Raw genomic sequence first — 23,225 nt, forward strand, 5'->3', positions numbered from 1 at the left:
CCATTGATTTTTCCTCAGGTGTCACTTTGGTTAAATGCTTTGGAGCTTTCACTCCAACCTGGAAATTGACAAGAGTCCATAATCTATTACTCTTTATACACACACTTGCTTTGGTGTTTTTCCACTTCCGGTCTGGAAGTTTATGCCCTAAATCACATCTTTTCTGCCAGGAGAGAGGTAATGAACAACAAGTCTGAGTGTGGAAAGCACCACTAAGTTGTGTTGTCTATCAGATGCACACAACTGATAACACTGCCAAAAGAGGAAATGGCACAATTCACAACAGCAAAGCTTTCAGGTAATGATTGATTATGTAAAACATCTGAAAAATAGTGATAAATTTGTTTTTCAGAGCCATTTTATTACAGAATCTCTGCTATTGCCAGTTTCATCCCAGACATGTGGCCCTTGAGAACAAAGCTCAGACAGAACGGTTAATGCTGAGATTTTAACCAAGTAAAAAAAAAAAAAAAACATTAAACAGAATTTAAAATGAGAAATCCAGACTAGCAGGCTGGAGCTGTTGCGCTTTTCTTTTTTATCTGAAATCTAAAAAAAGTACACTTACAGTTTGAAGCGGCAACAAAAGGTGCATTTACCTGATTATACAATGGAACACTATTTTTGTTATAGCATGTTTTTTTCATTATAAAACTCTAAATATTTCTCATACCTTTTTGCCAAAAAGCAACCCTATTAATGGCAATGCAACATTTTTAAGCAAAATATTCCCCTGGAGCCAAACAAAGAGACAAAAATTAAGGGAATTTTTTGATTTTGTTGGATATTTTTTTAGCTGTTTATTGTTTATACCAATGAAATCACTTCTGTATTTTTCATATGGGGATGCACACATTGTCCTGATTGCTGTGTCCACTTTAACTGTACATACACGTTCATCTGTTACTCCTTGAAAAACACCTGAAGGACAAATGAGTGGCTTTAATGGTTTTCAGAATACAAAGGAAATGTCGGTTTACAGTGAACTGGTTATTTTACAGCGGCCTGTATCTTTAACAATTATCCTAAACCCACGGCGTTCACATGTGATGCAGAAAAAATTCATACATTTCTTCAGCACAGTTCGAGTGCATCTTCACTAACCCATGAGGCTTTTGGCCGTTGAGAGAACAAGCCACTGGAATTGATGTCATTACAGCAAAAACACCTACATGATGAGATCTACAGTCTGGCTGGCGGAGGGGCAGAAATCACTGACGGACGGGTGCTGTGCTCAAACCGCTGGCATGGCAGTTCTCACTGATGGTAGCTAAATGTCTCTTTTATTATCACATTACTTTTTCAAGTCTATAATCATGTCACTTCACCATAAAAGTATCAGTACGATAGTTCGCCAGTATTCACTTAAATGAGCATGAAAGTACATGATGGCTGTCTGAGGACAAACTAAGGGTCAGTCGAACAAAAGTGATCATCCTTCGATTTGCTGCATGTGTGTAGACGAGACTGTCTCTTTTCCTGGAAATCAAAGCCTATGATTGAGTCCTGGGGCGACTGTGAATTAGCCGTTGAGTTCTTTCTCACCAGGGCGCCACGTGCTCAAAATCATATAAATAAAAAAAAAAAAACAACAAAAAAAACCCCCAGAACGATTCCCACATTAATGTACAAACCATAAACAATGATAAAAAGGCGAACACATAGCCTAACCCCTGGCAGGTAACACCGCGCTGCTCCTGTCCATAAAGTGCACTCTCCATCCTGCAGTGTGGCTTGGACGTCAGAAAGACAAGAGGATGTGTGTGTGAGACACAGAGAGAGACACAGAGAGAGAGGGGAAGCTCCGCTGCATGTGTGTGTTCAGTCTTATTCCCGGAGCAATTGTGAATCAGAGAACATGACAGTCGGACTTAGGAGGAGGCGGGGAGGAAGGGCAGGGTGGAGGTGTGCGTTTTAGTGTGTGTGGTCGTGGGGCTGATGTTAATACACGTAACCCTCGCTGTAGGGGTGTGGCTGGCAGTAGGGCCCCTCCTGCACGTATGCCATGTTTTCGTCAAAGTGTGACAGCGGCACCGTGTCCTCCTCGTTGATCTGCCGCTCCATGTCCGTCTTCAGCACCGGCCGTTGATTGTCGGGAAATGCCATGGAGAACAAGGCCTCAGGGTCGCACACAAATTTGTACACGTATCTCTCCCCAGCCACCTGGAGGTGGAGGAAGGTGAGCACATATAGGAAGGGCAAATTTTGGTTAGGACAATTTCTAACTTTGAGGATGCACAGATTGTGAAGAGCAGACCGATGTAAGCTATAGCTAGATCATCATCTTAAAAAATGCATCTTTGTAAAATACTCTTAGTGGATACAGAGTTTTATAATGCAAATATGACAAGCTTCAGAATATTCTCTAGCAAATGCAACCTCTCATCTTAAACAGTGGGTTAAAACATTTGAAAACCCATTTTGCAAAATATGTACCACATAGTCAAATCTCTTGCATGTCTTAAGGCAGTCAGGTGCATGTCAGTCCATTCAGTGCCAAACGCCACCCTGGTGAAGACAAATTAACCAAAAACATTTGGTAGACCAAGTGCCGTCTACTGAAGAAGAGTTGTGTGATACGTTTAAGGCCTGTTGGACATTGGGCTGCACAAACAGTTCTTGGAAACAGATTTGTGGTTTACAACTTCCTTCTGTTGTTTAAGTTTGCCTGATTGTTGTAGCTCTTTAGCTCCACCACCTAAGGTTGAAATCAATCAGTGAGCTGTGTTCACAGCAGGAAGGTGACTAAATCAATCAGAAAAAATACTTAGTTGTAAGTACATTTTACACAATTCCCCCATTATGAAATCTATTCTACTGCTTATATTAATACGGTTTATTTTTATTTGTTATGCACATTAGTCTCTTAAAACATTGTTTTGTTGACATTTGCACTTAGCTTGTAGAGCTGCAGAGCACTTTCACTTGAAAGATGTTTGACTGATTGCTTGACTGCACATAAGAACAAGAGGAGCTGCTTACAGCTGGAGAAAAATGCAACAAATTATGAAGGGTGGTGAAACATCCTCAGGTATAACTAAAATTTTTGAAGAAACATTTTGATTAACATCCAGTGAAAGCATTGCATTACTTCCTGTTAGAATAAAACTATTTGATTTCTTTTAGCCAAAGTCTCCCCACCATCTTTAATCAGTCACTGGTACAACAGTGACATTTTAAAGTGCTCATGAACAAATCTCAATCTCCCATGATCTTCTCCACTTTTAAGACACCCCCCCTCCTTATATAAGCTACCATGGGGAGGAGTGTTAGCACATGCCCCATATGTGGAATGAATCAGGCTATTAAAGATCAATTTGGGGAAAGCTAAACAGATGTTTCTGGGTGTCTTTCAGTGGTGCATTTGTTCTTTTCTTTTTTTATTGCCATATATCCTCTGTATTTTAAGGTTTTCTTTTTACCTTTTGCATGATTCCTTTCTCGTAGTAGTAACGCAGCGATCGGCTGAGCTTGTCATAATTCATCGCCGGCCGATTCTTCTGTATCCCCCACCGCCGTGCCACCTTTGTCATGCACAGAGAAACAAGACAAAGGCAGTCAGTAAACAAACAACGAGCAGGATGCCAAAACGCAGACGTTTCAAACCCAGACTAACACGGTCAACCTGATTTCCTGACAAGAGCACTGTGGCAGCTGATATGTTAAGCAAACTTATTAATCCATATTTTCCTAATAACAGTAATTAGAGTGCATCCAACCTGAGCAGACCTGACCAGAGATGTGTTCATTAGGAGCTTGTCATACACTCAGCGGAGGAGGCAGCAGATGTTACAGCACCTGTCTACCAGACCACCCACCACCCGGCGTCGCAGTCCAAACCCACAGCCCCACGGCGCTCCCTTCAGCTTCTCCTCTGCTGTTTTGACTCCAGTTCTCTTCCTTTTCTTGTTGCCTTTCTCTTCCTACACTTTTTGTCCTGATAGACATGTTACACCTCCCCGGTGAAAAGGCAGAAGCTGCTAGCTATCATTTGTCTGCGGCGTCTCCAAGTGAGTGTGCTTGGTCAACTGATGGCATGAATGGGGACCCCTGTTAGCTGCAGCTGGCCTGTGCCTCCAGACACCGTCAGGCTGCGTGGACCACTGCCAGGTAGCCCTCTATCTCCTACTTTCTACAGTCCCACCCCCCGCCTGCACCCTGCATCCTCCTCCGTCCTCCAGCTGTGAGCAACAGTGACTGAGCCCCACTGTGTGTGATGTGGGCGCACACAGACCCAGCCTCTGTTTCCATTTCAAAAGGCCCAACTGTCAACATGAGTTATATTTTTAGGAATATGTCCTGTGAAATATTTAGCAGGGGCTGACCATGAGGGTGAGTTGGTTGGATGTGGTCTGATAAATAAAGAGAAACTGTTATGGCAGAGCCAGACCTGGCCTGGCCACTTCAAGAGCAGAGGACATAATTCATTCCTCTTCAGATGTCGACCTCTGACGCCGTTTGATTTATCACGCAACCTGTTTTGTATGTCGTGACATACTGAACAGCTACATTTTCAGCTAAGCACAGGTGAGTTAGGCCAGTAACTAATGATTTCTTTTTTTATTATTGATCAGTTAATTTTTTTTAAATTCCTTAGTCTATAAAATCTATAAAAAATATAATTATGTATAATTACTCTGTCTTGCTCAGCCTGACCAACTGTCCAAAGATATTTAATTTACAGTGATATAAGACTAAGAAAAGCAGAAAATCTTCACATTTGATAACCCGAAACCAGTTAAAGGCTTGTGTAAAAAATAGTTGGAAAAAATCTATAAATGATGTGGCAAAAATAACAAATGTGATGATGATAATGTTTCTCCGAGCATCTCACCTCCTCTGGCTCGATGAGTTTGAACTCCATGCCGCGGCCGGTCCATGCGATGAAGTGGGAGTTGGACGGGTCGTCCAGCAGAGCCACCAGGAACTGCCAGAGCTGCAACGAGCCTCTGCGCTGGTATGATGGGCCCTCGCGGTACAGGCCTGACTCCTGCTTGATGTCACCTAGAGCAAACATGTTGGACCATTACAGGACCACTGCTGAGTGGCAGTATTCAGAAATATTCCGTGCTCTCCGGGAGGACTCACCTTCAACCTTTTCAGGCACCACGCAGGTATCGTCATAAAAATGCCTCGCCACTTTGTCAAACATACAACCTAGAAAACAAGATAAAAGAGGATTTTGATGTAATATTCAGCAAATACCCAAAGTGCACCATCACAGCATTCACTCATGCCGTCAGTACCTTCAGTCCTGTTAGTGTGAGCCAGATAGCCGTCTTGCCGTAAGTAGACAGAATGGCAGCTAGGCACTTCTGCTGAAAGCCAGGCAAGAATGGGAGAGTGGGTGTTAAAGGGCCCGAAGGCAGCATTAAGAACACTATCTCAGTTATCTGAGAGCAGTCAAAGCCTGTTCACTCACTGCACCACTGGCTCTGATTGAAGAATATGGCCTCCAGCACCGGCACCGCAACGGCTCCCAGCCACGGACGAGCTCACTATATCACACCGCTAATACACGCTGCAAGTGTCTCCACTCTGAGGAAGATTTACTACCGAAAAACAAGCTGACGTGATGTACGATTTTTTTCATAATGCGACGACTCAAGACGATGCTTTTATACAGCATTTCAGATCGAAGCTAAACGAACCTGAAGGCGTTGGTTTGTTTGACACTAGATACTGTATAACTGCAGCACGTTAACTACACACAGCTAAAGATTGTTTTTCATTTAAAGCACAGAAAACTTGTTTTCTCAGCTTCTTACTTATTAGTATTTTCTTGGTTTACATTTAAATCAGAACAGTTCTGTGTCCTACAGGGTTTATTGTGTTAGAGGATTAATAAATAATAAAAAAATAAGGTTTTTTAAACCTTTGATTATTGCTTATTTAGTTACAGGGGCTTAATCCTATTGAAAAATGCAGATTTAATTTGCACTAAAATGTGCAAAATGGTGGTGGTGCCTTTCTAATATCAATGAATGTTCGCTTTGTCCTCTCTTGTTAACTTTTCAAGGCTTAAATGTCTTTAACATTTGTTAACTGTATCATTATTTCTTTTGCACATCATGGATTTAACAAGAGCTCTAACTTCCATCTGGATCCTCTTGGTCTTTTGCAGAAAAGGTCACGATTCTCTGTTTTAAAACATCATCTTATACAAACTTAAAGACACTGTGCATATTAAGTGATTCAATTAGTTTAACTATTCATGTCTAATCACAATATTCTCAAAAAATTACTTGCACTTTTATACAAAAGCTTGTATTCACCAGTTTGCTTTGCAACTCTGTCAGATTGATTCATCCATTTACTGTATATGTCACACAACACAGACATCACTGTTGTGGCTTGTGATGAACAACGGCAGAACAGGTTACAAAGTGAATGTTCAATAAACAGGCTGAGGCCCTTCATTTAGGCCCATAAACATTTCTCTGAACTTCATCAAAATAATGGGCTTGTAGAGGAAATTGCTGCTAATTAAATTACCAGCTCCCCTCCCATCCTTTCCAACAGGCCTGCTCCAGTCAACATGCTCCATTGTGACTGCTAATAAATTCACTCTGATGCTCCATCTTGGACACACAGCAGTGGACACACTGGCAAGACCTCTTGGTACTTTAAGTGTGGACCAAAAATATGTCCTTTCTCTCTTCTGCAATCTGTTTTGTGTCCTCTGGCCTTTACGGTGGTTCTTGAAATGACAATAAACTAAGAACTGAGCTTTACTGCTGCACTCATTATTAGACATCATAATGTACATCTAACAACCAGACTAACATTGAAACAGTAAACCTACTGTCAGACAATGAATCAATGACAGTTTTCATTTTAACTGTTTAAGCCATTTATCAAGCAGAAATACTTATTATTCACTGGGTCTAGCTTCCAAAATCTATAAATATAATGATTTTCTTCACTGTATATGACTGTAAATGAAATATCTTTTGGTTTTAGATTGTTGGTCGATTAAAACACCAAATTTAAACAAAATTATATATGTATGTATATATATATATATATATAAAATACAAATCAAATAACAGGTTAACTGACAATACAAATAACTGTTGTTGCAGTCCTAATCTTGATGCTAATGGCCTACAGCCTGGGAGCCGCAGAGTTTGTCAAGGAATAGGATGTTTTAGCAGCAAAGCAGTTATTTTCTGAAATTATCCAATGGTGTTAATTAGCATTTAGAAGCCACACAGCTTTGTCAAACTCAGTGAACACATCAATGGCAAAGTAAACTTGCCACTGGAAAGTGAGAAAAACACCTACAATGACAGTTCCCTGGCTTTTCCATCACAAACACTGCTGTTAGGAAAGCAAGAGTGTTTATTGCAACAAAGAGAGAGGAGCCAAACGAGGCCCACAGGGTTTCTCTAGGAAGAAGCGACTTTTCTCCCTGACTGGTCACACAGATGCTCGTCCAGCTCTGCCTCTCCTGGGTCCTCTCTGTGAATGAACCCAGCAGTCCGGTGTATGTTCATTCATGTCCTGATGTAGACTCAGGCTCTGCAGAGGCCACAGGCTGATGATTAGCTCCCTTTACTCTCTAAAACTAAAGTGTGGGAGGGTGGACTTTGGACTGTGACCAGGCGTAGCCCCCTCTTTTCTATTAGAGCAACACAGGAAATGGCGACTGGCGCAGACACCCATTCCAACCAGATCCCCTGCCCTAATAATGGGCAAACTCAATAAACGCTACCCCCTCCTCTCATGTCTTCTCCCATTCCTGAAATGATAACACTCTGGCAGCAGAAAAGGCAGCTTTTGCTTCTTTCACATACCAGAGTAGTTAGCACAACATTTTGTTCAAATCTCTCACCTGAGTCGTAGGTGAAGTCCCTCGGCTCCTGCTTTATCATCATGGTTGTGGGGTACGTGTGGTGCAGCGGCGCCCCCATCATGGCTGGGTGTTCAAACAGGGGGTCAGGGTATTCCTGCTTGAAGCCTTGAGGAGGAAAGGGGATGTTGGGCTCTGACATCTGCCTGTGGTAGATGGGCCGTCCGTCCTGAGCCATTGTCGGCGGGGAGGGGAAGGAGTGACACGGCTCTGAGAGCTGACGTCGAAATCTGAGTAAAATCAGTGCACTCATTATTATCAGACATACAGAAAGTGATGATGTTGATGATGGGGCAGTCACTAATAATTTTGTCAGTGCCATTTAGTTTTCATTACATTAGGTTGTCTTTTATCAGTTGGATAACATGCTACTAAATGCTTGGCACTGCCCACTATGGACTCGGTCCAACCAGTGCACCTGCTGATGTGACCTCATTAGAATCTGTTCTGAGTAAAACTGCCACATGGAAATGTGATGTAAATGTAAAAGTCTGCAGGCTGCAGTACCTGTGGTCCATGGAGTAGGAGCTGTCTGGGAGTGGCTGCGAGGACGGTATATGGGCATAGGTCCTGTCTGATTTGGGCGTTGGGGCCGCCGTGGGTGAGGCATGATGGAGTGGAGACACAGGGTTGCTACAGGGGGGTGTCACTGGGCTGGAGGGCTTCATTCCTGCAGGCTGCTTCTGCTCATAGGCACTAAGGGCAAAGAGAAGGGACAAGAGAAAAAGATGTGTCTAGTGTCTGGGCTAGGGCCCTGATGTAGCAACTTTGACCTAAAGAGTTCAATGCACACTTTGTCTTATAACTTATTGTGTGGGAATACATTTTATCTATACATATGGCATATGTTGATATGCTTTAGGTGGCTTAGCGCTTAGTATTATTGAAGTTACATAGATTATGTTCAAAAACACTAGAGATGAACAAAAGCAAAATCTGATAAACTACACAAAAAACCAGCAAGGGATAAAAAAAAAAAAAAAACCACTGGTGCTTGCCATCTTATTTTGTCATTTTTCTTAATGTTACTTTTCATTTCAGTATGAATGGCTGTTATTGCACTCTAAAAAAAAACATTTAATCATAAAGGCAATAACATTCTTTACAAAGAAATGAAGAGAGGGAATCATGTACTTGTTACACAATGTTTACTTTCTTTTCACATTCTTTTATCTAATCTGACATGTTTAGCAAGTGTCTGTGAAGCGGTTTTCAGATAAACAGAAGATATTTATAATATGATGTATAGCTATACGACTGAAAATGATTTGAATTGAAAGGGAATAGAAAAGATTCAAGACTCATCAATCAGGGTGCCTAAAATAAACACATGCTTGGTCAAAGCATAAAGTATTTTTCAATCAAAAATATGAGTTTAGAATGTTTCATAATTTTACACTGAAGCTCTATGCTAGCATTTCTGCAGCCGGTTGGAGCCGAACAAGAAAGGCTGTTCTTGCACAGCCTCCTTTCAATGTTTTTGACTATTTATAGCTGTAAAAGAGGTGTGATGCAGAAGAATACTTTAGGTATTTGTGAGTGATATTTAAGTGTTCAGCTGCTGTTGTGCAGTGCCCACCTGATGTTGTACGGGCACTTCTCTCCATACTGGAGTCTGAAGGGCCGTTCCTGACTGCAGTTCGAGCCCAGCTCTGAACACGGGCTGTGCAGCTCCCTCTTGATCTTCAGCTGCAGTCCGTGGAAAGCCACTGCAGTGAGACAGAAAAAAAGACAGACAAGAACTCACTTAGACTGAATGACAATGAACCACCTCCCTTTTAAAGAGTAACTTGTTACAGTAGGTTCAGATAATGTGGGTTTTGAGAACAGGTGTGACTAACTTTTGTCTGTGCATAGTACTTTGCATTCTGAAAGGAAGATACAGCTGGTTTTACACATGATGGCTGATAGAATACCCTAAACTTTTTGTGCACTACAATAGCCACAGCTTTCCATAAATTGTCAAACAGCTATATTACAATACAGATACAATAAGCCATGATAGATATATTAAAGCTGAAAAACCTACTTTTCTAAGCATCCATCAGCCATATTTGTTTTTGGATGTTTGAACAATCAACAGTGTTGATTGGTTTGTTACAATGTTGGTTTCTTCTGACCTGGTTTAAACTGGTTTTGTCTATTAAGATATTAATAACCTAACCAGGCACGAGGCTGAAAATTAGCTCTCAGCCAGACGCCCTGTATGCACTGCCTCGGTTGACAATATTTAGTTGTGCCCTTGTAAAATAATAAAAATAAGAAAGGGCTGACCATCATTTACACAAACAACTCACTTCAAATCTCATTTGTATGGTCTTTTTCCTGATGAGGACTCTGTTAGTGAAATATGACAATCATAAAACTGGATGTGTGGTGAGCTCCTATAAATGTTTTATCTGCTTTCAGCTGGCTGTCAATACGTTCCAGACAACAGCAACGGGGCTCATTGATCTGAAGGGGGGGGGGGCGCTCTCTACCTATGGCCCCACATTGAGTCCGGTGCATCTGAGAGGCTGTTAAGTGCCTGATCAGTCCTGATTAACATCCCATCATCTTGAGTCATGATCAACGCTAATCCAATTGGCTGCGCTTCTGATGAAAACCAAGTCAGTCAGAACGAAGTCAGGCCCGGACTGCCTCGCCATCCCACAGAGCTCTATCAAACATGAGAGAAGGCCAGTCGGGGTTGACAGGGATGGTTTTGGGACTGATGTTTCAGGCTAAAAACAAAGAAATTATGATTTCAGGAAGGAAATCCATCAACTCCTGGTCTAAGTAAAGTAAGCATTTGAAGGGTCCAAATACCAAATGTGTGGTTTGGGAATATTTAAAAAAAAAAAAGAAGAAAGCACCCACAGGTGTCTGAGGCTATGAGGAGCTGAGTGAAGAGGATGTTTCGGGGAGTCTTCTTACTGACAGCTGCCGAATGAGCAGGGGTCGATCTGCCAACACCTCATGTGACGCACAGCCGAGCCCCTGGGGGACTGGCCATGCGGGCCCACGCGATAAAGCTCAGGGGTTGTTCGCAGTCCTCACTGGGGGCCTGACCTTTCTGGGTCATCGATTGGAGGTCAAAGAGACACTTCCAGCGGGGAGACCTTTGACGATGCTGGCATGGAAGAACCTCGTTAAGGGCTTATGAAATCAAAACAATACTTCACTTCTGCCTGTTGAGATCACAATCAGTGTCACTTTAAGTACCGGGAGCAGTAAACGCACAAGAATTTTCTTTTCCCACTTCATTGACTTCTGATTTGCAGATACTTTTTTTTTATTACGTTTTTTGATACTTGATTAGGTCCCGTAGGGAAATTTCTCACTGATGGCAGCGCTGTCAGTTACTGCCTGGCCACCAGGGATTGAACCACCAACCGTCCGCTTGGAAGACAATCGCACTACCTCCTGAGCCACAGCCACCCCAAATGTATTGCACTTTATAATGAAATATATGAGCAGTCTGTAGAGTGCTGCGTCTAACTACAAGCATCACTTCAGCGATTAACAATAGCATCACGTGTGCTGCAGCACAGGGCCTTAAATTAGGAATGGAAATGTCGCAATAGATTTCGTCAGTGGGGTGCCAAGGTACACAAATCAATAGCAAAGGCATTGCCTCTGACTAAAACAGAGACTTCCTTTTTAGTCCAGAATGTCATGCCCATCACTGCTTGATTGCTCTCATTATCTACATATTGATTAACCAAGATGGTAGGGTGTTTAAAAGAAGAAGCAGTTGGAACAATTACTGGGTCTATTTTGAATGCAAATGTTTTTTTCCCCCTGTGCCATTAACTCAAATATTCTGTACTTTGTTTTGTCTTTGGTGTACAGATTCAATACAGATCTTTGCTTTAAAAAATAAAAGGAAGATTTAGTATTCAAGATACAAGATTTATATTTTCATACAAAACCTGGTTCTAGTTATTTAATTTTACCTGCCATGTCCCTGTCAACCTTTTTATTGCATTATCAAAGAACTCTTGGCCCCAAACGTTGTGTGCTCTCAGGTACAAATTGTGTGTTTTGGCAGAATATGTTTGGCAGATATTTCTCCAGTCCATTCATAAAAAAAACACAGGTCTTTTGGCAACAGTGAAAAACCTTCCATTCCATTTTCACCTACTGTAGGTGCTCACCTTTCCTGTTAAATGATGAAGGCTCAGATCTGCTGGTAACGTGTGGCTTCATTTTACACCTCCTCTACTCCTTCGTTCCCTGCTAAGTTATGCTAATGGTAAGCATCAGTGTTGGAGTTTGAAACAAAGAAAATTCTCTTTCTCCTCATTCAGCCTGAGGACACTTTTGCTTCGAGGCCACTCACATGCTGCTTCTGTGCTGCATTGATGGTGACATTGAGCAAAACTGCCACTGCTTCTCGAGAGGAGGCCATGAAATGATAAAATAACACTTATGGGAAAAACCTGCCTTTCAGATACAATCTTTGAATCTACAATACTCCTCAGCACATTCCGTTCTTTCTTTCAAACCCTCTAGCTTAAGTTTTTTTTCTGTTTCCACCTTTTATTCCCATTCTAGCTATAAACTGAAAAGAATACCAAAACACATAACTATGCAAAAAATACAGCTGTTTTATTGTTGCGGTTAATTTCATTGAAGCGGATGTAAAACTACTAGAGTACTGTAAAAGGAATTTATGTGATACTAAAAAGTAGCTAGGCAATTCAAAATGGCATGGAAGTACAAATACATATAAAGAGAAAACATCTGAGAATTAGCCTATTGCCAGCTTTTAAGGCTAATATTTGTATTTGTACTTTGCATGTGCTACAATTTCACTACAAATTTCTGTATGTTTTAATGGATTCCTTTTAATAAAAATAAGGTTCCAAAGATAATTAAATTCCTGTCAGAATATTTTACTAAAATAAATTCCTATTTACTATGCTAGTTGATTCTTTTGCTAATGCTACTGTAACAGAAATAGAAAGCTTTCTAGTCAGGCTAACACGACAACTGACTTCTGGCTAATGCTGACTATGCTACTATCATAGACTGTAAACAAAAAAAAGAGTCTAAATTATTTTAAAAATAAGGCCGCTGTTATTCCGTATTTTTTGTTATTGTCAACAAATCCAGTTAAACGATAAACACCAACCCTGCTTTAGAAAGTCTCTCAATATGCTGCAACAACAAAGCCTCAAGCACATCAATCTGAAAAAGTACAGTACTTGTTTAGAAACAAATCACAAAAATCTAATTTATATTTTCTATATGCCAGTGCATTTGCTACAAACATTACTCAAACAAGAGTAAATGATGCATTTGTTGGGTATTATTTTCAGCCATGGATTTGAAATTGGCTCAAAATAAACGATGATTCGTGGTACTATGGTCTTTAACAAAGGTTGCTCAAACACCAGTTACCAGTGCACCATTTTCAGCTGCCGATTACTGCACTAATGAATATTTATAGCAACAGGATGGTTTGTGTGGGATTGACTCGAAGACAAAACTAAACAACCTCCCACAAAAAAGTCCATGTCCATGTTTGCAGCAATTATGACTTATGTCTGACTTATGTAAATGTTTCTAATAGTTTTTGATGACAGTGGGCTACACGGGCAATACTTTTTGTAGGATCACTTCACTGCTGGTTTTGGTCTTTCTATAGGATTTGTTAACATTATTATAGCAGCCTTACAAAGAACACATCAAGGCTGCTTTCACATTTACAGAGTGGAATTAGTTACATCCACCTTTACTCAATCTCTTCTCTTCACGTATGACTTCTACGTATTTCTCTCTCTGTCTTCATCTCTGACCCTCTCAGTCTCCCCATCTGCACCTCCATCTCTCGGCTCGGTGAAACCCATATGGGAGAGCTGCCGGCTGGGATGTCTGCTCAAGCGCCAACCATGGTGCCCTCACCCTCCCACCATCTGTTAGTGCCTCTCCAGTTTGCTGCAGGTTTGCCAGCAGGACATTTCAGATGGTCAGCAGTCTCCTGCCACCGTGGCCACCCACCCTGGCTACCTCTGAAGGACAACGGCACAGTCTCTGTGACCTCTGGTTCTCCACTGTACACCACAACGCTCCTCCATCTTGGATTTTAGAGTAGGCAATTCACAATCGCAAATTGGATTTTACAGAGACAGGCTGCCATACAGCTGCAGTGTTTTGGTGTGTCCTAAACGACACAAGATCAAGTCAGATTAATGAAACTAACTGGACGGAGAAATATATTTCAAGGATTTAAGTGAGGATGAGTTTTAATTGTTTTAGCACACTCTTACAACTATAGATCAATATGATCTAATTTAGGTCTACTTTATTCAGTCTCTGGAGCACCTTAATAATGAAGTAAGAAAGAGCAAATTCAGAGTGTGACACATAAAGTTAAGGGTTTATTACACATGCCATTTTGTCACATTTTAAAAATGACTTTTCCTTAGTGTCTAAAAGGGGGACCGTGTTCCTGACAGCCTGAGCTCCTCAGGTTTGTTGTCTCAAGATGTAGGACGACTGATTCCAAAAGAAAGGAAGAAAACATTCCCTCTGGTTTTTACACCTGTCTGGAACCTGCTCAAGGACCTTAGGCTGCGACCCGGCTTACATGAGATTAAAGGGACTGTGATCTCACTTGGTCCCAGATCTGTCGCTGCTTAATTTTACCCAAATGTTTTCGGTGATCAAACATGATCTGTCTACTCTGGGTGACCTTGTCTCTTTACTGTAGCTAAGAATTCTCATTTCTGCATTTTGCTCAACTTTGTTTCCAGGTTAAAGAGTGTTGGGTACATAAAGAAGGCGTAGGGTGTGGCCATGCAGTTTTGTGTCTTTTCTCAGTTTCATGGTTGTTTTGGCTCATTTGAAAGACATGTGCTCACTCGAGGTCCCACTGAGCTCCACTTGCTCCATTTCTGTCCCCAACTTGGCACTACTTCCTCCAGAAGTGGACGGTGCCAAGTAACCAGTCGCTGCGTGCAGCCACCATGCACAGCCAGGTGAAGCAGGTGAAGTATGTCTAACTACCTCATCCACATTATTGCCATCATAAAATCAGCCTAAGTCTGCAAACTATGCTTTTTAATCAAGTCAATGAGGAGTATTCAAATAACAAACTGTGTTCTTTTGCAGGAAAAAAACAAAGACAGAGGGAAGTGTACATGAAGGCCAACAAAGCTTCCACTGAAAGGGATAAATGTAGTAATTACCAGTATTACATTGCCTGATTTCGAAAATCTAACCACACTGGATGGTTTGCACAAAAAGCACTGCGAGTAAAGACCACAGAGGAGAATTAAAAAAAAGATTTTATATAATAAAAAAAATTTCAAAACAGCCATCAGCTCATAGCTGTTTGGCCTGCCTGGAGTTAAAAATATCACTCCCAGCCCCTAAAAACAACAGCCACTATATTTTGATGTTTCCTTATGCAAATACTTTGTCACACTGCAATAATATCTCGGTGGTGGTGAGAGGTACATGAGCAACAGAGCGAAGACAAACAGACAGAGGCACCTGTCTGCAGACCCGCAAGACTGCTGCAGCTCCCCAGACTGCACTTGTGTGAGCAAAGGTGAGGGTATGGCGAGAAAAACACACACTGCCATGTGCACTCTCCCAAAGTACAAACAGTCGAGAAAGAATGAAAAAAAAACAAAACACCATAGACACACAAACACACAGAGGCCCAGAGAAAAGAGACGTGGTCTCTTACTCACAATTTTCGGTCTGGAAGTCTGGAACAAACTGCTCGTCATTGTCGGGAACCTGAGCTAAAGACACAAGCAGAGAAGAAGAAAGGGAATGATTGTTTCTGATGCTGATGGACAATGCAGCATTGATCACCTCACCCTCCTCAGGCAGTCTCCTGGGATGCTAGGTTTGCCTGTCCGGCACTGTTCGCCTCTGCTCTGAGTTCAAAACACAGCTGTGAAAAATATGGTTTACAGGAAATCAGGGAAACAAACGGTTGTTTTCTCTTTTGTGACCTGGTATGTTTTTGTTATGTACAATAAGGTATTAACGTGCTTTAACAGTCTCAGGTTCATGACAAAAATCTTTTTTCTTACCATTTAATCTGGAAGTTTTATTTATTTATTTATATTTTAAATATGTAAAAAAAATAGAAGATAATTTCTTTTAAGAAAATATTTCATGAATCAAGGCAAAATAATCTTCACACAAGGTCTATTGAGTAGCCACCCTGAAGCTTTTGCTCAGTGTTCCTCAGCAGATTCGACAGTAGACAATGGAATTACAGTTGTTTAGAAGTTAAATGTTCACATCCATGCTCACTTAGAGTTCTAAGGAATAACATCTCAACACACTGTTCCTGATTCTAATGCCTTATTGTGTTGTGAGTCACTTCACTCATATTTAAAAATACTTTCTCAGATATTTAGATTTTAACATTAGTTTTAATAAAATCTGACTTGTATGAGTCGACAGAAGAGCAAACCAGGAGATACAACAAAATTACAGATCTGACAACAGCAATACACAAAATAATCTTGAAATATTTTGAGGAATATGTTTTTCATCATTTACAATGAAGCACATTTTCCAACAAATGCCTGCATGCGTGGGAGATAAAAATTTGCTTTAGGTGACCGTCCACCTCCTAATTCCACTTCCTGAGGTCGCCTGGTCCATTGACTGCTCCGCGGCCCGGCTCTCGCTCTTTGCCAACAGCCAAACACCCATTGATAACAGTATCTAATTGGCTTCCTCCCTACTGGTGAATCCACCTGTACCTGCCGAGTTAGGTCTGTTCCAAGCTTTCCAACGCCTCACCTGTGCTTCGAACGCCCCTGCACCCAGACTAATGCTAAAATAATGAAGCCTGCTCCGCACTGGTGCAAATTAGGCATCTATATATTTATATCACACATATTTACACTTGGTGTCAGTTCCTCATGTCCCTCAAGTTTGACTTTCTCTGATGAAAGGCAAAAGGAGATTTAAATATGTCATTAGCACATCTATTTATACTCACAATGAGGTGAGTCCTCATTATCACAGTATCAGTAACAAGCCTCGACATGTCTAGAGAGCGTTATAAAAAACAGATTTTCCATTTTTGTCAGTCCTGATATGATCAGGGATGTTTTTTCCTTGGCAGAGGTGTGAATTGAGGAGAGTAAACAATCAACAGATCAAGAGGAGACATCGCTCCATATTTTCCAACAATGTCAAGCGGATGAAGACAGCAGCAAACTAAGACGTTGAAATGATTTCAGCCAAGACTCTGCTGCAGTGTAGCAGTAAAACCACTCTTGCATGAAATTCTTTTAAACACAATATGTATTGTAGTCTCACTGAATAACTATTGATCTTGAAAACAACTAGGGCTACTCTGCTGTATCACTCCACCTTGTTGGAAGGGCCATGACGTAAACATCTGAATAATTTAGTAAATTAAAACAAAGTCTTTACATAATAAATCATAATTAAACCATGTAAAAGCCTAAATGTTCTAATTCTATTTTCCCCTTATGCAGTCAAATCCACACCAGTCAAATCTGCCAAACCAACACAAGCAAAAATAAAAGAGGGGAACTCTGGGTCGGCTCTTGTCTCATGATTACAACACAAACAAACTCAGACACTTCAGAGAACCTGACTTAGAAAGGGACAAAGAAAGAAGCGAAGAAAACAAGAACAACAACAAAGAATGAAGGCAGCAGAGTCTCTGTGTCTAAAGGGAAGTACAGGATGGAGAAGGCACCAGCCTCAGTCTGTGAGTGAGCCAGTTTAACCTTGCAACAAACTCTTGGGCAGAACAGGAGAGCAGGAAACCTGCTGCCATTCACAAAACAAAACAAACTAACTAACAAACTAACAAACAGAAAGAGTGGGGCAGAAGAGGAGGAGGAGTGAGCATGAAAAGGAAAAAGCTGTTAATGCACCAGAAATCGGTGCATTAACAAAAGAAAAAAAAATCCTAAAGTGGGAAATCTTTAAAGAATAAGCCTTTTTATTGGCAAGAAAGACACTTACTGTGAATGAGTCAAAAAAAAACCTGAGTGGAGGAGGAGGCTAGTTGTAGTTTGGGGGGGGGTTGGGGGGGGGGGAGGGTCAATCAGCCTGTCAGCTGATGAACTCCTTCAACCTCTCGGCCTTGGGAGTCGGAAATTCAGTCCGTCTCTCATAATTCCTCATGTTCCAATTACCTGAACTAATAAATCTTAGAAATGGGAAGGTATTCCTTTTCATCTTAATGGACAGGAAGTCATTCATTAAATCTACAATGTTGAAGCGTACATCATCACATTGATCCGTGACAGGCAGGACTGTAATCCTTAACAGTAATACCTCTTATCAGTCGCCGCCGCCGTTCCTTTTCTCACTTTGGATACTGAAATATTAAAATTGCATCTTATTCTTTTACACGCCCTGCGGTGTGCACGCCACCTCATAATGTAACTGCTGCTCAGAGTCGGCTCAACTATTCCAATATCTGTTTGAAAGAATACTTTTCATTTTTAAAAAGCTTTGGATTGCACTGCCAGCACTTTCAAATGTGTTAAAGAATAGATGGAGCCTATAAATGATTGAGTCTTTTTCACCTGGGTGTACGGTGCAGGCTAAAATTTTTCCTGTCACTTTTCCAGGGGATGTATTACAACTTAATTCTTTTTTAAGTATTAAAGTTGATTCAATTGGACCGTGCACTTGAGAATACTATTTTAAAACTATGGTTTTACAGCGTGCTCACTGACTGATGTGTTGAAACAGATATTTTCTGGGACAGGTTTATTCCTCCATCTCTGTAACAGGAAAATAAGAATTTCAAAAACTACAAATTGTAATTCTCATTTTAGAGAAACTAAACAGGTTAAAGGTTAATATTTGTGGTTTATTACAGTAAATGTCTGTCTGTCTTCAGAATTTATCATTATCAAAATTTCTATTCAAGGACTAAATCACAATCCAAACAGTTATTTTACATATTAAAAGTGATTTTTCAAAAGCATTACATTTTACACTTGAACTTAAAAAGGATTTTAAAAATGAACACAAACTGTTAATATTAAACAGTTTCTTTTATTCTTTTCCTATTAAACTGTATATACACACCAGTGCGATGGAGTAAAAGGAAGATGCAGTTGTTACAGTGTCTTTTTACAAAAGTGCTGGGGCCCATTTGCAAAGAAAATACTGGCATTTTGTCTTAGTTTTCAGATTCATCTACACGCAACAACTAGTTAAAATCACAATTTCTAAGCAACTATAGTAAATTACTTTCTGTCTGGATTTCTGGTTTTGCACTGACAGAGCAAATCCAAACCTTCTTATAAGAAACCTGGAAATATTCCAATTTCAATGTAATAATACCCAACTCTCAGTTGACTGAGCCATATACTTTCAGATTACATGCAGTATTCAAAGTAAGATGCAGTTTAGGGAGATGCAAATACAAGTCAAGCAAAGAAACCAAGTCAAACATGCACACACATGCACATAAAAACACAGTCAAGTCAAACAACAGATGAACAATATTCACCACTAACCAAAACTTCGGTGCTGCAGACACGGTGGAAAGAGGACACTTGCACTTAAATCCTGAAGCATCACGTCTCAGTTACACCACAGTGAGCAAGTCTTGCCATAGAGACAAAAATATATTATAAAGCAAATAAATGGATAACTATTTGAAAAAAAAAAATCAACTGTCGCTTTGAGAAAATAAGTCTGTTTCTTCAGAAGTTTGCGATTTAAAAAAATAAATTATAGATCCATTCCTTTTTTTGCCACCAAGAAATGAAATTGAAGAAGACAAGCTGATGGTACAGATGTAGAAGACAGAGAGGTGTGCTGAGAGAGAGAGAGGGAGGGAGAGACAGAGAAAAGGGAGAGAGAGCAGATGACAGAAAGAGAGAGAGATGGTAGACTACAGCAGAGCCCCGGTAGAGGTGGAGGTGGCGGCTGGCGTGCGGCACGTTAGCTCCTGCCAAAAGCAGAAGAGACAGTGAGCGTCGGAGAGCCTTCTCCTGGTAATTTGTGATGACACTCTCTGGGTAGAGCCTCCTCGGTCTCCCTCAAGACCCCTCGCTCACAGTCCCTAATGTATGCATGACACACAAGGTGCCTCTTCCACACAGGCTTTTAATTGGACTGCGACGCTAGGCATGTAACTCCAGGCAGCTTTATTCCCCCCTCACAACCTATCCACTTTTACCCATCTCTCCTCCTTTTTGCTTGAGATTTAAAACACTCACCTTCTGCCAGCCAAGTCTCCTGCAGCTGACTGAGGTCCTGGAACAGCTCTGGAGGGGAAACCAAAGCAGAGAACAAGGCTTGAAGACAGTTACAAAACAGTCACAGCCCAGGAGAAGCATCAGAAACAACTGACTTCATTATAGCAGACTGATATGCTGTCAGAGCCACTGGAGCTCAGTGGGCATGTGTGCGGCTAATAACAAGTCAATTTGTGTCTCTGACCACAGACAGAGGCTTGAGAGAATCATCACAGGCCGCTGTGTTGTAATTGAGATTCTGTAGTTAGCAGCACAGGTGGCCACAAACCAATTGAATTTTGCTAAATGTTTAGGAGCCGTGAAATTAACTTCTCCCTCTGCCCTCTGCCTACCTTCGGTGTCCAGAGCCAGGGTGGAATTAATGAATTTTCTCTTTCTGTTATTTGCTGCCCTCTCGCAGCTCATCGTCTTTTCTTGCAGCTTCTGCGAGAACACAAAAAGACGCAAATCAATTTTCTCTTTTCCACACTGCAGCAGTGATTCTGTTGTAGGCTGCAGCACAGGTGCAGCAGAAAGAGCAAAGAGCCTCACTGATACCTCACACACTTCTACCACCTGTCACATGCAGAGGGACATGTGCTTCACTTATTAGAAGTAATTAAGAAGTTGCAACATGGTGTATAACCTATAACACTAAGTAAAGGAGTGTTAAAGGAGGAGGACATTGAAATGGTCCCTGAGGGAGAAATGAGTCCTGGCAGCAGCAGAGATAAAGACTGAGATGGGATCAAAAGCAAAGTATCAGAGAGCGAACAGACATTCACAACAAAAGGCTGAAGAGGCTGTGAAAGACAGATGAACTATAATAAAGCATCTTCTTTAATAGATTTAGAGTTAGATGAGGACAGGGAAGGTTGGATTTGGTTGCAACTTTTGTCAGTCACTGCTCACTCACTCACTTTGGAGTTACAATAAGGCACTTGCTGATCGTGAAATCCGTCCATTCTGCACGTAGTGGCTTTAACTGATGAGGGATGTGCAAAGTCTCCAGTGTCTCCTGTCCTGCCCTTCATAAATTGACATGGACAGACAGCAGAGGGAGAGAGAACATTACGCTTTGTCATCTCACCTGGGTGAAAAAGCGAGTTTTATTTAATAAGACGGGATACATTAATATCTTACTGCTGTTTTTCATACTTAAATTGCCGACAACACCTCGGGCGATGCTGTAAAGTTAAACGGACAATCTGCAAATTTCCTGTCTAAACGAGCGCGCCGAGCTGTTTCTGCGCAAGAGAATAAACTTGTAAAGTGGAGGAAGTATGAAAACCGACCAGCTCTTACCAGCGACTTGGCGCCGCTTTCATCCGCCTGCAGAGTGCTACGGAGCGGCTGACGGATCTCCACAGTCCCGGCTGCTGCCTGCGCTTCTCCCCGCTCACTGTGTTGCTTTAAAAAACCCCCCGGGGCCCCCCAAGGGAAAAAAGCCGCTCTCCTCTTCCTATTGGTTGTCAATGTCTTTCACTGGATCGGACTGCTGGCAGTCAATCACGCACGGCTGCAGGCGGTGAGCACGGGAAAAACTCATGGGCAACACCGAGGTGTCAGGCGCTCAGCTTTTCTTTTTTTTAAGTTTGGACCTAATTACAGAAAATGGCACCAATAAACTGGAGCTTAATTTATTATGCTTTTAAATTGATACATGCAAAGTGCACCTGCACACCCCCTCCCCTCACACACAGTTCTCTCTTTCCTCTCTTCTTTTTCGCACACAGCAGGCTCACGCAAACACACTCCTCTCCCTGTCAGGTTTGCGTCCATGGTAACAGCGTTTTGAGGAGCCTCCGGGTGGCCCTGCTGCAGCGCCAGCTCCTTCCTCTCCAGTAACAGATACATTGTTGAGAGTGGCAAAGACCTGCAGGATGCACTGACCTGGAAGTAAAGCACAGGTCACCGGGCAAAACTGACAAGTTTCAAAGAAAGCATTACAACTACTTAATCTCCTAACACACTAAGATAAGATCATATGCACCTCAATGCAAGACCTCCACCTGAAGATCTGTGTTTATGAAGCTCAAAATGTTTCTGCTTTTGCTGAAATTGTCATAAATCTATAGAAATCAATGTTTATTATTGAGGTCATAGTTAAAGGTGCTGCTGTACTTACATTCAGAGGTGTCTCTATATTTTTGTTCTCCCCAGCTACATACATGAGAGGGTCAGAATATTAGGAACACTTCTGAATATAATATAAGGTGGTCCAGTGCAACACCACCTTTAGCCATGACCTCAATAATAAACATATGATTCAATTGATACATTGACAATTTCACAATAGATATTACTCAGATATTAAGGCAGAAGTATTGCATTGAACTGCATACAACTGTACAGGTGTACCTAATAAGGGGGCCGGTGAATGTACCTTACAAATCAACTAATCTAACACACCACACTTGACTGTAGTTTTTGTAATTGTTCCCATATTGTTGAGTTTTCCCTCTTGTTATATTTAATGCATCTTATGAACTTTATTAGTTTTTTCTACAGTATGTCCTGTGTAGTCAGATGGACATATCAGAAGTCAGCAGTGGTTGCACTAATGCCATCTTGGATCCAGGCAGGGGTCCATGACCAGGCGGGTGAAGTGGATGTGAAGTGAAGGACTGTATCACTCGTACTGAATCCCCAGAGGATGGAGAACCGCGGGTCTAGTGTAGACATCTACCCATCGGACACCGAGACACACAGCAAACCAAATACCACTCCAGAGAGAAAGATTTCTTTTTACATCTTAAAAAGCCTTTTCACTGACACCGTTGGTTCTGAATCACAGATACCAGGAATTTCTAACAATGTCAACTTCTTCCTCTCGTTTGTTGGCAGAACAACTCCAAACACAGCACGGCTGGCAGTTACAACTAAATATATCTTATAGGAGCTATACAGTGCTGCTTGTACTGTATCTGGCTTCACTTTAACAAAAATACACAACAAAAGTAGTTATTTTAAACTATTTATCTGAGGGGTAATCCAGAAGGATGGTTTAACAAACTCTGAACTGACCAATAACAAGATGAGAAACTCTGAGTTTTTTGTTCCACAACAGCTGATCAGAGGTAGTTCACTAAACTGAGTATGTTCCCAGATGAAGGCTATGAAATTGGTGGCTTTTGGCACAGTTCACCAAGGTAACCAAG

At 41.3% G+C, this 23,225-nt stretch overlaps 1 protein-coding gene across 7 annotated transcripts; it reads right to left on the reverse strand.

Moving 5' to 3' along the window:
- Positions 1–371: 371 nt before the first annotated feature.
- etv1 (ETS variant transcription factor 1) lies at positions 372–21,470 on the reverse strand. Of its 7 annotated transcripts, none has more exons than XM_020615570.1 (13): positions 21,370–21,470; positions 20,985–21,087; positions 20,418–20,508; positions 20,047–20,094; positions 15,544–15,597; positions 9,435–9,564; positions 8,363–8,551; positions 7,838–8,085; positions 5,247–5,315; positions 5,089–5,157; positions 4,835–5,004; positions 3,423–3,524; positions 372–2,163 (listed from the first exon to the last, which is right to left on the reverse strand). In XM_020615570.1, the coding sequence occupies exons 1-13, from the start codon at positions 21,390–21,392 to the stop codon at positions 1,942–1,944; spliced, it is 1,518 nt and encodes a 505-aa protein (XP_020471226.1). In that variant the 5' UTR covers positions 21,393–21,470; the 3' UTR covers positions 372–1,941. The 7 variants fall into 7 exon arrangements, with proteins under 7 accessions (XP_020471226.1, XP_020471225.1, XP_020471227.1 ...); XM_020615569.1 differs by having other exon boundaries at positions 5,247–5,318; XM_020615571.1 differs by having other exon boundaries at positions 5,247–5,318; positions 20,985–21,092; positions 21,370–21,453.
- Between the last annotated feature and the right edge of the window lie 1,755 nt (positions 21,471–23,225).

Source organism: Monopterus albus, unplaced genomic scaffold (genome assembly GCF_001952655.1).
Source record: "Monopterus albus unplaced genomic scaffold, M_albus_1.0 scaffold166.1, whole genome shotgun sequence".
NCBI classification, from domain to species: Eukaryota; Metazoa; Chordata; class Actinopteri; order Synbranchiformes; family Synbranchidae; genus Monopterus; species Monopterus albus.